At 52.5% G+C, this 12,629-nt stretch overlaps 2 protein-coding genes across 2 annotated transcripts; both read right to left on the minus strand.

Moving 5' to 3' along the window:
- Window positions 1-6,820, minus strand: LOC121447872. The gene is given in 6 exon segments (XM_041651145.1): window positions 1-200; window positions 491-568; window positions 571-1,078; window positions 1,080-3,458; window positions 3,461-4,249; window positions 5,462-6,820. Coding segments are annotated over 6 exon segments (5,313 nt in total).
- LOC121448051 lies at window positions 4,861-12,065 on the minus strand. The gene is given in 4 exon segments (XM_041651660.1): window positions 4,861-7,169; window positions 8,325-9,750; window positions 9,752-11,038; window positions 11,040-12,065. Coding segments are annotated over 4 exon segments (4,080 nt in total). The 3' UTR covers window positions 4,861-6,828.
- Window positions 12,066-12,629: the final 564 nt, after the last annotated feature.

Consider the following 12,629-nt stretch of genomic DNA (forward strand, 5'->3'; position numbering starts at 1 on the left):
TCAGCAGCACGGTGTAGGGTCCTTTCCAGCGGGGTTCCAAATTCTTAGTCTGGTGTCTGCGGACCCACACTGTATCACCAATCTGGTAACTATGAGGCACCACTGGTCTGTCCAATTGCTCCCGGTAAGCCGCGGGAAGGGGCTTCCAGACCTCTCGCTGCACGATCTGGAGTGCCTGCAAATGAGCTTCCAGAGAGGGACTGTTAGCAAAGTCTGAAATGTTAGAATCAAAGAAGTTGACGAGGGGCGGGGGCGCCCCATACAGTATCTCAAAAGGGGTAAGTCCATGGGGTCCTGGAGTATTCCTGGCCCTATAAAGAGCCAAAGGCAGTAGGAGTACCCAGTCCCTAGAGCCAGTTGCAAGCGTTAATTTGGTTAAGGTCTCCTTTAATGTCCTGTTCATTCTCTCTACCTGACCTGAGCTTTGGGGTCTGTACGCGCAATGTAATTTCCAATTAATCCCCAATAACTTGGCCACCAACTGACTTACCTGGGAGACGAAAGCGGGCCTGTTGTCCGAGCCTAGGGCGTGCGGCATACCATATCTAGGAAAGATTTCCTCCAGTAGCTTCTTAGTCACAATCTTTGCCGTTTCATGTTTAGTTGGGAAGGCTTCCACCCATCCCGAAAAAGTGTCCACAAATACCAATAAATACCGGTATCCGTACATCCCTGGCTTTATCTCCGTAAAATCAATTTCCCAATGCACCCCTGGCCGATGCCCTCGGACCCGTATCCCCAGTCCTATCTTGGTTTTGCCTGCATTTACTTGCGCGCAGGCTTTGCATTTGTCCATGACTTCCTGGAGAATGCTGTCCCGCCCCAGCAGATAGCGAAAACCTTCCTCTCGGTCTAATAAGGTTTTCATTTTTCGGGGGCTGAGGTGGGTCAGTTTATGCAGGTAGTCAAGCATGTCATAAGTGTATGACATCGGCGCCACGGTTTTTCCCTTCCAGATCCAATTGCCAGTTGCCTGATCTTGTTCTGCCCCCATGTCTGCCAAGAGTTCTAAATCCTTTTTGCTATATTGGAAGGGGTCCTTTTTATTTTGGTTTATTGGCAGTATGGTTAGGAGTTTGTAGGGCCGCTTGTTTGGCGGCTTCATCCGCTAGCCGATTTCCCCGAGCTTCCGGACTATCCCCTTTCTGGTGCCCTGGGCAATGCATAATGCTCAGTCTTTTTGGCAGGAACAGGGCTTTCAGCAGAGACAAGATTTCGGCCTTATTTTTGATTTCCTTTCCCTCTGAGGTTAGCAGCCCTCTCCTCCGGTATATTTCCCCATGGACATGAGCGGTGGCGAAAGCATATCGGCTATCAGTATAAACATTGAGCTTCTTACCTTCTGCCATACTCAGGGCTTGAGTCAAGGCGGTAAGTTCCGCCCGCTGGGCCGAGGTCCCCGCTGGTAAAGGCTGAGCCAAGATTACCTCCGACTCGGTGGTAACTGCAGCGCCTGCTTTCCGCTCACCTTCCCTTAGGAAGCTGCTGCCGTCTGTGTACCAGGTGACGTCCGCGTCCCGGAGGGGTTGATCCGTCAGGTCCGATCGGGTCCCGTGCATTTCCGCAAGGATCTCGAGGCAATCATGGTCGTCCGCCTCCCCCTTCTCTGGGAGTGGCAGCAGGGTCGCAGGGTTGAGTGCCACCGTCGGCCCAAAATGGATTCGGTCCAAGTCCAGTAACAGGGCCTGGTAATGGGTCATGCGGGCATTGGAGAGCCAGCGGTCTGGGGGCTGTTTGATCAGGGCCTCAATGGCATGCGGGGCCAGAATGGTCAATGGTTGGCCCATGGTCAATTTTCCAGCGTCCTTGGCGAGGACCGCTATTGCAGCTATCATTCTGAGGCATGGGGGCCATCCTGCAGCTACTGGGTCCAATTTCTTGGACAGGTAGGTAATTGGTCGTCGCCATGGTCCCAGCCTCTGTGTTAAGACCCCTTTTGCGTAACCCTGTTTCTCATCGACAAACAGGTCAAAGGGCTTGGTCAGATCAGGAAGTCCTAAGCCTGGGGCCGTGAGCAGGGCTGCTTTGATTCTTTTAAAGGCTTTTTCCTGGTCCGGTCCCCATGTATATAGTATCCCTTGTTTAGTCGGAGGAAATAAGGGGGCTGCCATTTCCGCGAACCCTGGGATCCAGAGACGGCAGAACCCTGCTGTCCCTAGGAACTCCCTCAGCTGACGGGGGGTTCGGGGTGTTGGGATCTGCATGACTGTTTTCTTTCTAGCCTTTGTTAGCCATCTCTGTCCTTCTTTAATCTGATACCCCAGATAGGTAACTTGTTGTTGACATATTTGGGCCTTTTTAGCGGAGGCCCGATAGCCCAAATCTCCTATGGCTTGTAACAATGCCTTTGTCCCCCTTCTACAGTCCTGCTCCGAGGTGGCGGCTAACAGGAGATCATCAACATATTGTAGCAGTATCAAGTCAGGGTACCTTACCCTCAAGTCGGCGAGGTCCCGATGCAGGGCCTCGTCAAATAATGTGGGGCTGTTCTTGAAGCCCTGAGGCAACCTGGTCCATGTTAATTGTCCTGAGATTCCCATCTCGGGGTCTCTCCATTCAAAGGCAAATAGAGGTTGGCTTTTGTGGTGCAGTCTTAGACAAAAGAAGGCATCTTTTAGGTCCAAAACAGTATACCATGTATGCAAGGGCGACAGTCCGCTTAACAGATTGTAGGGGTTGGGGACCGTTGGGTGTATATCTTCCACCCGCTTGTTGACTTCCCTCAGGTCTTGTACAGGCCTATAATCTCCGGTCCCTGGTTTCTTCACAGGTAACAAGGGGGTGTTCCAGGGGGATCGGCAGGGAATTAGTATTCCTTGGTCAAGGAGCCTTTTGATGTGGGGTCTTATCCCTGCCTTTGCCTCATGGGACATGGGATATTGTTTAATCGAGATAGGAGTGGCGGTTGTTTTGAGACTCACTATCAACGGAGGCTGTTGCCTAGCCATCCCCATTCCCCCCGTCTCTGCCCACGCCTGGGGAAAGTGGTTCAGCCAATAGGCCTCAGTTGGGGCCCCAGTGACATTGTCGTCCTCATGCAGTTTATATTCATCCTCCAGACTGAGAGTTAGTACATGCAAAGGCTGCCCTTGAGGACCCATTACCTGGGCACCTGTTTCCTTGGAGAAAATTTGAGCTCTTAATTTTGTGAGTAAGTCTCTTCCTAGGAGGGGGTATGGGCAATCGGGCACATGGAGGAAAGAGTGCGTCACCTTACCGGTTGCCAGGTTAACATTACGATCCATAGTCCATCGGTATCGTTTTCCACTAGTGGCCCCCTGGACCCAAGCTGACTTGTCACTCAGGGGTCCGGGGTTTCTAGTCAACACCGAGTGCTGGGCTCCTGTATCGACTAGGAAGGTGACTGGTTGCCCCCCAATATCTAAAGTTATCCTGGGCTCGGGGGGGGGGGCTCCTGGCCCTGACCCCCTAATCATCCAGGGCGAGGAGGGAAGTTTGAGGGGGGTCTCGGCTTTCTTGATCCTTTGGGCTTCTTTGGGCAATCTCTAGCCCAATGTCCTCTTTCTTTGCAATAGGCACATTGGTCTTTGTCCAGAGGTGGGCCCCTTCTGTTTCCCCCCTGTCTATCCTGTCTCTGTCCTGAAACTACGGTGGCCAAGAGTTTACTCATTTCTTTGTGTCTTTTGCGGTCCCTTTCCTTTTCTCGTTCTTCAGCTTCCTTTCTAAGTCGTTTCTCTCGTTCCTCTGCCTCCTTTCTAAGGCAGTCCTCTCTTTCTTCCTGGGTCTCTCTCTTATTGAAAATTTTCTCTGCTTCTTTTACCAGATCCCTGAGTGAGCTCTCTCTGAGGTCCTCCAAGCGCTCCAGCTTGCGTCTAATGTCTGGAGCAGACTGCCAAATGAATGACATGGAGACATTGGTCTCCTGCCCAGGGTCCTCAGGGTCATATGGGGTATATATGCGATAAGCTTCCTTTAGACGTTCGAGGAAGGCAGAGGGTGTTTCCTCTGGTCCCTGTCTGACTTGTTTTACCTGAGCCAAATTGGTCGGGCGCCGTGCAGCCCGATGGAGACCCGCTACGAGCAACTGGCAATAGAGAACTAGGTGGTTCCTACCTTCGACCGTGGTGAAATCCCAGTTAGGGCGTTCCAAGGGAAAAGCTGCGTTTATCTCGTTGGGTAGCTGGGTGGAGCGACTATCGGGTCCCCGAACCTCCTTCCGTGCCTCCAAAAGGACCCGTTGTCGCTCTTCTGAAGTCAACAGGGTCTGTAAAAGCTGCTGACAATCATCCTGAAAGACCCCAGTGGTGGGCAGTCTTTCAGGCTGAGGAGACCCTCCCAAGGAACAGCGAGTCACTCTTCGGATGCAAATAGCAAGAGGCTTTATTCAGTACACAGGCACCTGGGGCGACTTAGTCTCTCGGAAGACAAGCGCGCCTGCAGACTGGGGGAAGGTCTTTTTATAGGAAAGAGGGCAGCAGAAGCAGATTACAGAAGCAAATGCATCGTTAGTGGTCAGTTGGAATGGGGCAAGGGGCACAGGTGGTTTTTCCTCTCCCAGCACAGATGTATGGGAACAGATATCCTGTTAATTGATGTCCTGTCCTAATCTATGGATATAAAGATCCTGTTTTGCAGCCAGGGACCCTGACCTTACTCTGCACTTACAGTCGTTCGTCAAAAGCTTTGTGAAATGACGTTACAGCAGATAAGCTGGGATCTTTCATAGGGGGAGTTGTCTCTTCTGTGAATTACTGATATTCTAAGTTGGGCACATGTGCTGACTATAGGCATCCCGTTTCCCTAAGCAAACGGGATGTTCTCATTAGAGCAGGCCAGCTGCGGGTTCCTTATCGCTTGGGGCCAGATGGCTGACCGGCTGACCGCAGATATCTTGCCTGGCTTCTCCGCCCTTGTTTTCAAGTCGAACTTCCCTGCTCTAATTACTTGCGTTGCTCCAAAGTTTAAGCCTTGCAAAATGGCGTTACTGCTGCTTAGTGAGTGGGGGTCTTTCATTCCCCCCTTTTTCTATATCCTGAATAAAACCCTTTATTCACTCAGCTGCGGTATCCCTATTCTCGGGATCAAATTGTCTAAGTTGGTGGTACTGTTGTGTCAGGACCAAAGCCTGGATGACAGACAGCCTGTCCTTCATAAATTGTACTAGCCGGTTGAGAATGCATGGTCCGAAAAGCAGAATCAATAGTAGTATGATTAGGGGTCCCATAATGGAGGAAATCAGGGTGGTGAACCAGGGCGATCTGTTGAACAGTCCCTCAAACCAGCCTTGGTCAGATTCAAAGAGCTACTGTCTCTGCTTAAGTCTTTCCCTCAGCTTTGCCTTGTTGTCTCTGACTAATCCTGTGTGGTCTGCATAAAAGCAGCATTCTTCCTTTAGGGCTGCACAAAGTCCTCCTTCCTGCAGGAACAATATGTCTAGTCCCCGCCTGTTTTGTAGGACTACCTCAGACAGTGAGGTTAAGGACTTTTCCAATGCACTGACCGATTCCTCCAAGGCTTTTATGTCAGTGTGCATGGCTGCCTGTAGCTGCCTAAACTGCTGGGTGGCGGCAAGGGCTGTTGCTCCGGTCCCTATCCCTGCCGTGATGCCTCCAACAGTCAATCCCCCAAGCAGGAGGGCTAGGGTGAGGGACACTGGCTCTCTCCTGAATCTAGGTCTTCCTTCAAACTGAGCATACACATATTCTGGTTCATGGTAAGTTATTTTTGGCCATAACTCAATTAACACGCAATAATCAGAGGATATGTTTAAGACTGAGGAAGACACACAGGGGGTCAGTCCCGTGCTACAGGCCCAGTAAGTGCCATTGGGAGGTGTTAGGTAATAAGTGCCCTGAGGCAGGGCTAGTGTGGTGTTGCAGAGAAGTGAATGTGAGGGTGGGACTTTTCCTATACAAAGGCCCTCTCCTGACACCTCCGATAGCGTCAGCTTGTGCCGTGGTATATCGGAGCATTGGGCTGGTGGGGAGGTCTGATTGGTAAAATTCCCCATGAGTGCCAACCCTTCATAATAGGGGGGCCTAGGTAGTAGGCAGAGCCAGCATTCTTGAGTCCGGTTAGGGTTAGTCAGGTTTAAGGCTTGATATGCCCCCTGTATAAGGCCGACCAACCTGTCCCCAGTTCCGGATACCGCCGGAGTGGGTACTGACGGGGACGAGTCCTCCGCTGAAGAAGTTGAGAAGGGTGCCTGGGTGGCGTTTCCTGAGGGGGGTTGGGCTGGCGCTGGGGGAGGTTTGGGAGGGGATGGAGCCTGTTGGTCGCCCAGGACTGAGTTGGGGCCCAGGGACGAGGATGGAGAATCTGGGGTGAAGCCATAAGTGAGAGTGATTATAGCTCCATGATCTGGACCGGTGGGGTCGTATCGCCGGATCCCCCATGATCCTGTTAGGGCAGGGGCCTGATCCTTACATTTTGAAAAGGTCAGGCGAATGTTTGGGCCGGAGGGGTAAGGGGTCTTATCCCAGTATTCTATGTGTAGGGGATCATTTCCCTGGGGGGTTCCCCAAGAGCTAGCCAGGGATCCCCAGGAGGAGGTTTCGCAGCCCCAAGTGTTACAATAATATTGGTTAGCCGTGCTATGTGAGCATCGTTTATGGCTCCGGGTCCCCGGACAGGCATACCAATCAGCATTGTTACCGGGAACCGGTCCTCCCACTGCCTGGAACAAGGTGACTAGATTGGCTTTCATTTCGGGTGGGCATCCTAGATTCTTGGGTCCCTTCATGGTTGTGACATTGAGGACCACATCTGTACCAGCTACTATGAGGGTCCAGGTGCTCTTCCCCACAATGTGGGGCGAGACTGAGTGTCCTCCCAGGGCGCGAGGGGGGGTTATAAGCATCACCAAGACTAGGTACGGGAAAGTCTTATCTTTAGAGGGTTTTGTGTGCGGTGGACCCTCCATGATGCCCCGGTTGTGGTTTCGTCAGGAGGGCTGGCTGCTTTGACGTGCGACGCGTGGACCCAGGCTGCGATGCCGTCAACTTTCAGCGCGGTCGGGGTGGTCAGTAGCACGGTATAGGGTCCCTTCCAGCGGGGTTCCAGATTCTTAACCTGATGCCTGCGGACCCACACGGTGTCGCCAATCTGGTAGTTATGGGGCACCACTGGTCTGTCCAATTGCTCCTGGTAGGCTGCAGCAAGTGGTTTCCAGACCTCACGTTGCACGATTTGGAGTGCCTGCAAATGAGCTTGCAGAGAAGGACTATTAGCAAAGTCTGAAATATTGGAATCAAAGAAATTAATGAAGGGCGGGGGCGCCCCGTATAGTATTTCAAAGGGAGTGAGTCCATGGGGTCCTGGAGTGTTTCTGGCCCTGTATAGAGCCAAGGGTAGTAGGAGTACCCAGTCTCTAGAGCCAGTTGCAAGCGTTAATTTGGTCAAAGTCTCCTTAATAGTTCTATTCATTCTTTCTACCTGTCCTGAACTCTGGGGTCTGTATGCACAGTGTAATTTCCAATCAATCCCCAATAGCTTGGCCACCAACTGACTTACTTGGGAGACGAAGGCAGGTCCATTATCAGTGCCCAGCACTTGGGGCATGCCATACCTGGGGAAGATTTCTTCCAGTAGCTTTTTGGTCACAATTTTTGCGGTCTCATGCTTGATCGGGAAGGCTTCTACCCATCCCGAAAAGGTGTCCATAAATACCAATAAGTACCGGTATCCATACATGCCTGGTTTTATTTCAGTAAAGTCAATTTCCCATTGTACTCCTGGTCGATGTCCGCGGATTCGCACCCCCTGCCCCACCTTGGTTTTTCCTGCATTTACCTGTGCACATGCTCTACATTTGTCCATAACTTTTTGGAGGATGCTGTCTCGCCCCAGTAAATAGCAAAAAGTTTCCTGCCGATCTAACAAGGTTTTCATCTTTCGGGGGCTTAGATGGGTCAATTTATGTAAGTAATCAAGCATCTTATAAGTGTATGCCATCGGCATCACTGTTTTTCCCTTCCATGTCCATTCGCCCGTTTTCTGGTCCTGCTCCGCTCCCATGTCTGCCAGGAGCTTTAGATCCTCCTCATCATATTTGAGGGGGTCTCTCTTATCTTGGTGCATGGGCAGTATGGCTAGCGGAGCCTGCAGGGCCACCTGTTTAGCGGCTTCATCAGCCAGCCGGTTTCCTCGAGCCTCAGGGCTGTCTCCTTTCTGGTGTCCTGGGCAATGTATAATGCTCAGTTTTCGAGGCAGAAATAAAGCTTTTAACAAGGCTAAGATCTCTGTTTTATTTTTAATTTCCTTTCCTTCTGAAGTCAGTAGCCCTCTTCTTCTGTATATTTCCCCATGAACATGAGCAGTGGCAAAAGCATATCGGCTGTCAGTGTAGACATTGAGCTTCTTACCTTCTGCCATCCTCAAAGCTTGTGTCAAGGCGACAAGCTCTGCTCGCTGCGCAGAAGTCCCTGCAGGCAGAGGCTGTGCCCAGATCACTTCGGTCTCCGTGGTTACCGCTGCACCCGCCTTTCGCTCACCTTCCCGCAGAAAGCTGCTGCCGTCAGTGTACCAGGTGACATCCGCATCCCGGAGGGGTTGATCCGTCAGGTCCGGTCTGGTCCCGTGCATTTCCGCCAGGATCTTGAGACAGTCGTGTTGGTCCGTCTCCCCCTCCTCTGGGAGTGGTAGCAGGGTTGCAGGATTGAGCGCCACCACTGGTCCAAAATGGATTCGGTCCGAGTCCAGGAGCATGGCCTGATAATGGGTCATGCGGGCATTGGAGAGCCAGCGATCTGGGGGTTGTCTGATTAGAGTCTCAATTGCGTGTGGGGCCAGGATGGTCAAAGGTTGGCCCATAGTCAGTTTGCCAGCGTCCTTGGTGAGGACTGCCACTGCTGCTACCATTCTGAGGCATGGGGGCCATCCTGTGGCCACGGGGTCCAACTTCTTGGATAGGTAGGCTATTGGCCGCCGCCAGGGCCCCAGCCTCTGGGTCAAGACCCCTTTTGCATATCCTTGCTTCTCGTCAACAAACAAATCAAAAGGCTTAGTCAGGTCAGGGAGGCCTAAGGCTGGGGCTGTAAGCAGAGCCCGTTTGATTTTCTGAAAAGCCTCGTCCTGATCCGATCCCCTTGAGTACATCACCCCCTGCTTCGTCAGTGGGTACAAGGGGGCTGCCAGTTCCGCGAATCCGGGGATCCAGAGCCGGCAGAATCCCGCTGTCCCTAGAAATTCTCTCAGCTGGCGGGGTGTCCGAGGGGTAGGGATTTTTATAACTGTGTCTTTCCTGGCCTCCGTTAGCCATCTCTGTCCTTCTCTGATTTGGTACCCTAAGTAGGTGACCTGCCGTTGACATATTTGGGCCTTTTTGGCAGAAGCTCGGTACCCTAGATCCCCCAAGGCTTGTAGTAATGCCTCAGTTCCTTTTATACAGTCCTGAGCCGAAGTAGCAGCTAACAAGAGATCATCAACATACTGTAACAGCATCAGGCCAGGATGCCTCACCCTGAAATCCGCTGAGTCTCGGTGTAGGGCCTCATCGAACAGGGTGGGGCTATTTCTGAAACCCTGAGGCAACCTGGTCCAGGTCAGCTGTCCTGAAATCCCCAGCCTAGGGTCCTTCCATTCAAAGGCAAATATGGGCTGACTTCTGGGGTGCAGTCTCAGACAGAAGAATGCATCCTTAAGGTCCAGGACGGTATACCAAGTATATGAGGGTGATAGTCCAATTAACAGATTGTAGGGGTTAGGAACTGTCGGGTGTATGTCTTCCACCCGTTTATTGACCTCTCTTAGATCTTGCACAGGTCTATAGTCCCCAGTCCCTGGCTTTTTTTACGGGCAGCAAGGGGGTATTCCAAGGGGACCGGCAGGGGACTAATATTCCCTGGTCAAGAAGCCTTTTGATGTGAGGCCTTATTCCTTCCCTTGCCTCGTGAGACATGGGATACTGTTTAATCGAGACAGGAGTAGCAGTTGTCTTGAGGCTTACCACTAGAGGGGGCTGCTGTCTGGCCAGCCCCATTCCCCCGGTTTCTGCCCATGCCTGGGGAAAGCGATCCAGCCAATAAGCCTCAGTGGGGGCCGCAGTGGTACTGTCTTTTTCATGCAGCCTATATTCATCCTCTAGGCTGAGAGTCAGCACATGTAAGGGTTGTCCCTGAAGGCCAACTACCTGTGCTCCGGTTTCTTTGAAGTAAATTTGGGCTTTTAATTTTGTGAGCAAGTCCCTTCCTAGGAGCGGATATGGACAGTCAGGCACGTGGAGGAAAGAATGAGTCACCTTACCGGTTGCTAAGTGAACCTTGCGATCTGTGGTCCATCGGTATCGTTTTCCACCAGTGGCTCCTTGGACCCAGGCAGATTTGTCACTCAGGGGTCCCGGGTCCCGGGTTAACACCGAATGTTGAGCGCCTGTATCGACTAGGAAGGTGACCGGTTGCCCCCCAACTTCTAGGGTTATCCTGGGCTCAGGGGGGGGCTCCTGACCCCGACCCCCCTAGTCATCAAGAGTTAGGAGGGAGGCACGGCATGGTCCAGGTCTTTTAAATCCGTCCGGTTTCTTAGGGCAATCTCTTGCCCAGTGTCCCTTCTCTTTGCAATAGGCACATTGATCCTTGTCAAGAGGGGGCCTCCTTCTGTCTCCTCCCTGTCTATCCTGCCTCTGTCCCGACACTACAGTGGCCAAGAGTTTACTCATTTCCCTGTGTCTCTTACGGTCTCTCTCCTTTTCCTTTTCTTCAGACTCCTTCCTAAAACGATCCTCTCGTTCCTCGGCTTCTCTTCGGAGGCGATCTTCCCTCTCTTCCTGAGTCTCCCTCTTATTAAAAATCTTCTCTGCCTCTTTTAACAGATCCCTGAGTGAGCTTTCCCTGAGGTTCTCTAGACGCTCCAATTTGCGTCTGATATCTGGAGCTGACTGCCAAATAAAAGACATGGAGATATTGGTCTCCTGTCCGGGGTCATCAGGGTCATAGGGAGTATATCTGCGGTAAGCCTCTTTGAGCCTCTCAAGGAACGCAGAGGGAGTTTCCTCTGACCCCTGGATAACCTGCTTTACCTGAGCCAAATTCGTTGGGCGTCGAGCCGCCCTGTGGAGACCCGCTATGAGCAACTGGCGATAAGAGGGCTAGGTGATTCCTACCTTCCATCGTGGTGAAATCCCAAGAGGGGCGTTCAAGTGGAAAGGCAGAATCTATTTCATTAGGCAATTGGGTGGGGCGGCCATCAGGTCCCCGGACTTCCTTCCGGGCCTCCAGGAGGACTCTCTGCCGTTCCTCCGAGGTCAGCAAAGCCTGCAGCAGCTGTTGGCAGTCGTCCCATGTAGGCTGATGGGTAATCAAAATGGATTCAATTAAAGCTGTCAACCTAGAGGGGTCCTCGGAAAAAGAAGGATTGTTATTTTTCCAGTTATACAGATCTGAGGCAGAGAACGGCCAGTATTGGAGTTGGCCGTTCATTCCTGTGCGAAGAGGGAATGCCTGGGAGGAGGTCGTATCCGCCGCAGGAGGAGGTTGATCCCTCCGTCCCCTTAGGCGTGCAGCCATCGGAGAAGGACCGGTAGAGGCAGCAGAGACTGGCGCCGCGTGCTCCTCTCTTCTTTCGGTTGAGTCAGCCTCATCTGGAGGTCGCAGAGCTGGCTCCTGATATGGGGGAGGGCCCTCCGTAAGGAGGTCCATCAGGAGGTCATCATCTGGGGGTAAGACTTTTGGGGGAGGGGGCTTGGGCATCGGGGACTTGGTGAGGGTTGGATACAGGGAGGAGTGGGATGGGGGTCCCGCTGGAGTGGGAAGGAGTGGAGGGGGCAAAGTAGGTGCAGAGGGAGTAAGGGCAGGGGGTTTTGGTGTAATAAAAGGTTTGACCCAGGGTGGCGGGTCATAAGCCATCGCTTCCCAGGTCACGATATATGCAGTCTGATCTGGGTGCCCGTGAGGGCCAGGATCCATCACCTTAGCTTTTACCTGCAGGATGACATTAATGTCAAAAGTACCATCCCTAGGCCAACCCACATTGAACGTTGGCCATTCTGAGGAACAAAAAGTTACCCAGCGTCTCTTCCGGACGTCCACTGACTGGTTGTTTGCAATGTCTTGGACGTCTCGCCAGTGCTGTAAAGTTAGGCTTAAAGGGGTGGTTATAGATTGGCCCATTCTCTCAACCGCGGTGACAGTAACAATCAGACAAACAACCAAAACACAACTTAGACCGACACAAAAGCACGCAGCGCGGCTTCGGCGTAATACCGAAAGCAAAACTTCAGACGGAGACTCTGAGGACCCGGATTCCTCGTCTCCCAGAAGAATCACGTACCCTTCGGACTGTGGGGGTGCCCCGAACAGTCCTACCCGGGAAGGATTCACAGGATTACTGATGGGCCAGGAACCACATCTGGCCCCAGATGCCTCTGAGACGTCTCCCAGGGCTGCGGCCGGGAGTGCGAGCTCGTCAGCTCCTCCGCGGGTCCGCCACAAACAGATCTAGTCAGCTAACTAGTACAGATTCGGTCGCAGGCGCAAACACAGAAACACCGAAGCACAGATATTCAGGGAAAATAATCGCTGGCCAGCTTACCTCCCGGTGGTGGGTCGGTGATCCCTGGACAGGGTTCTCCAGATCTCGGTGGGACCTCCAAATGAAAGACCCCAGTGGTGGGCAGTCTTTCAGGCTGAGGAGACCCTCCCAAGGAACAGCGAGTCACTCTTCGGATGCAAATA

Source organism: Microtus oregoni, unplaced genomic scaffold (assembly GCF_018167655.1).
Source record: "Microtus oregoni isolate MIOR12 unplaced genomic scaffold, Mior012 000005F_ref0000423, whole genome shotgun sequence".
Taxonomy (NCBI): Eukaryota; Metazoa; Chordata; class Mammalia; order Rodentia; family Cricetidae; genus Microtus; species Microtus oregoni.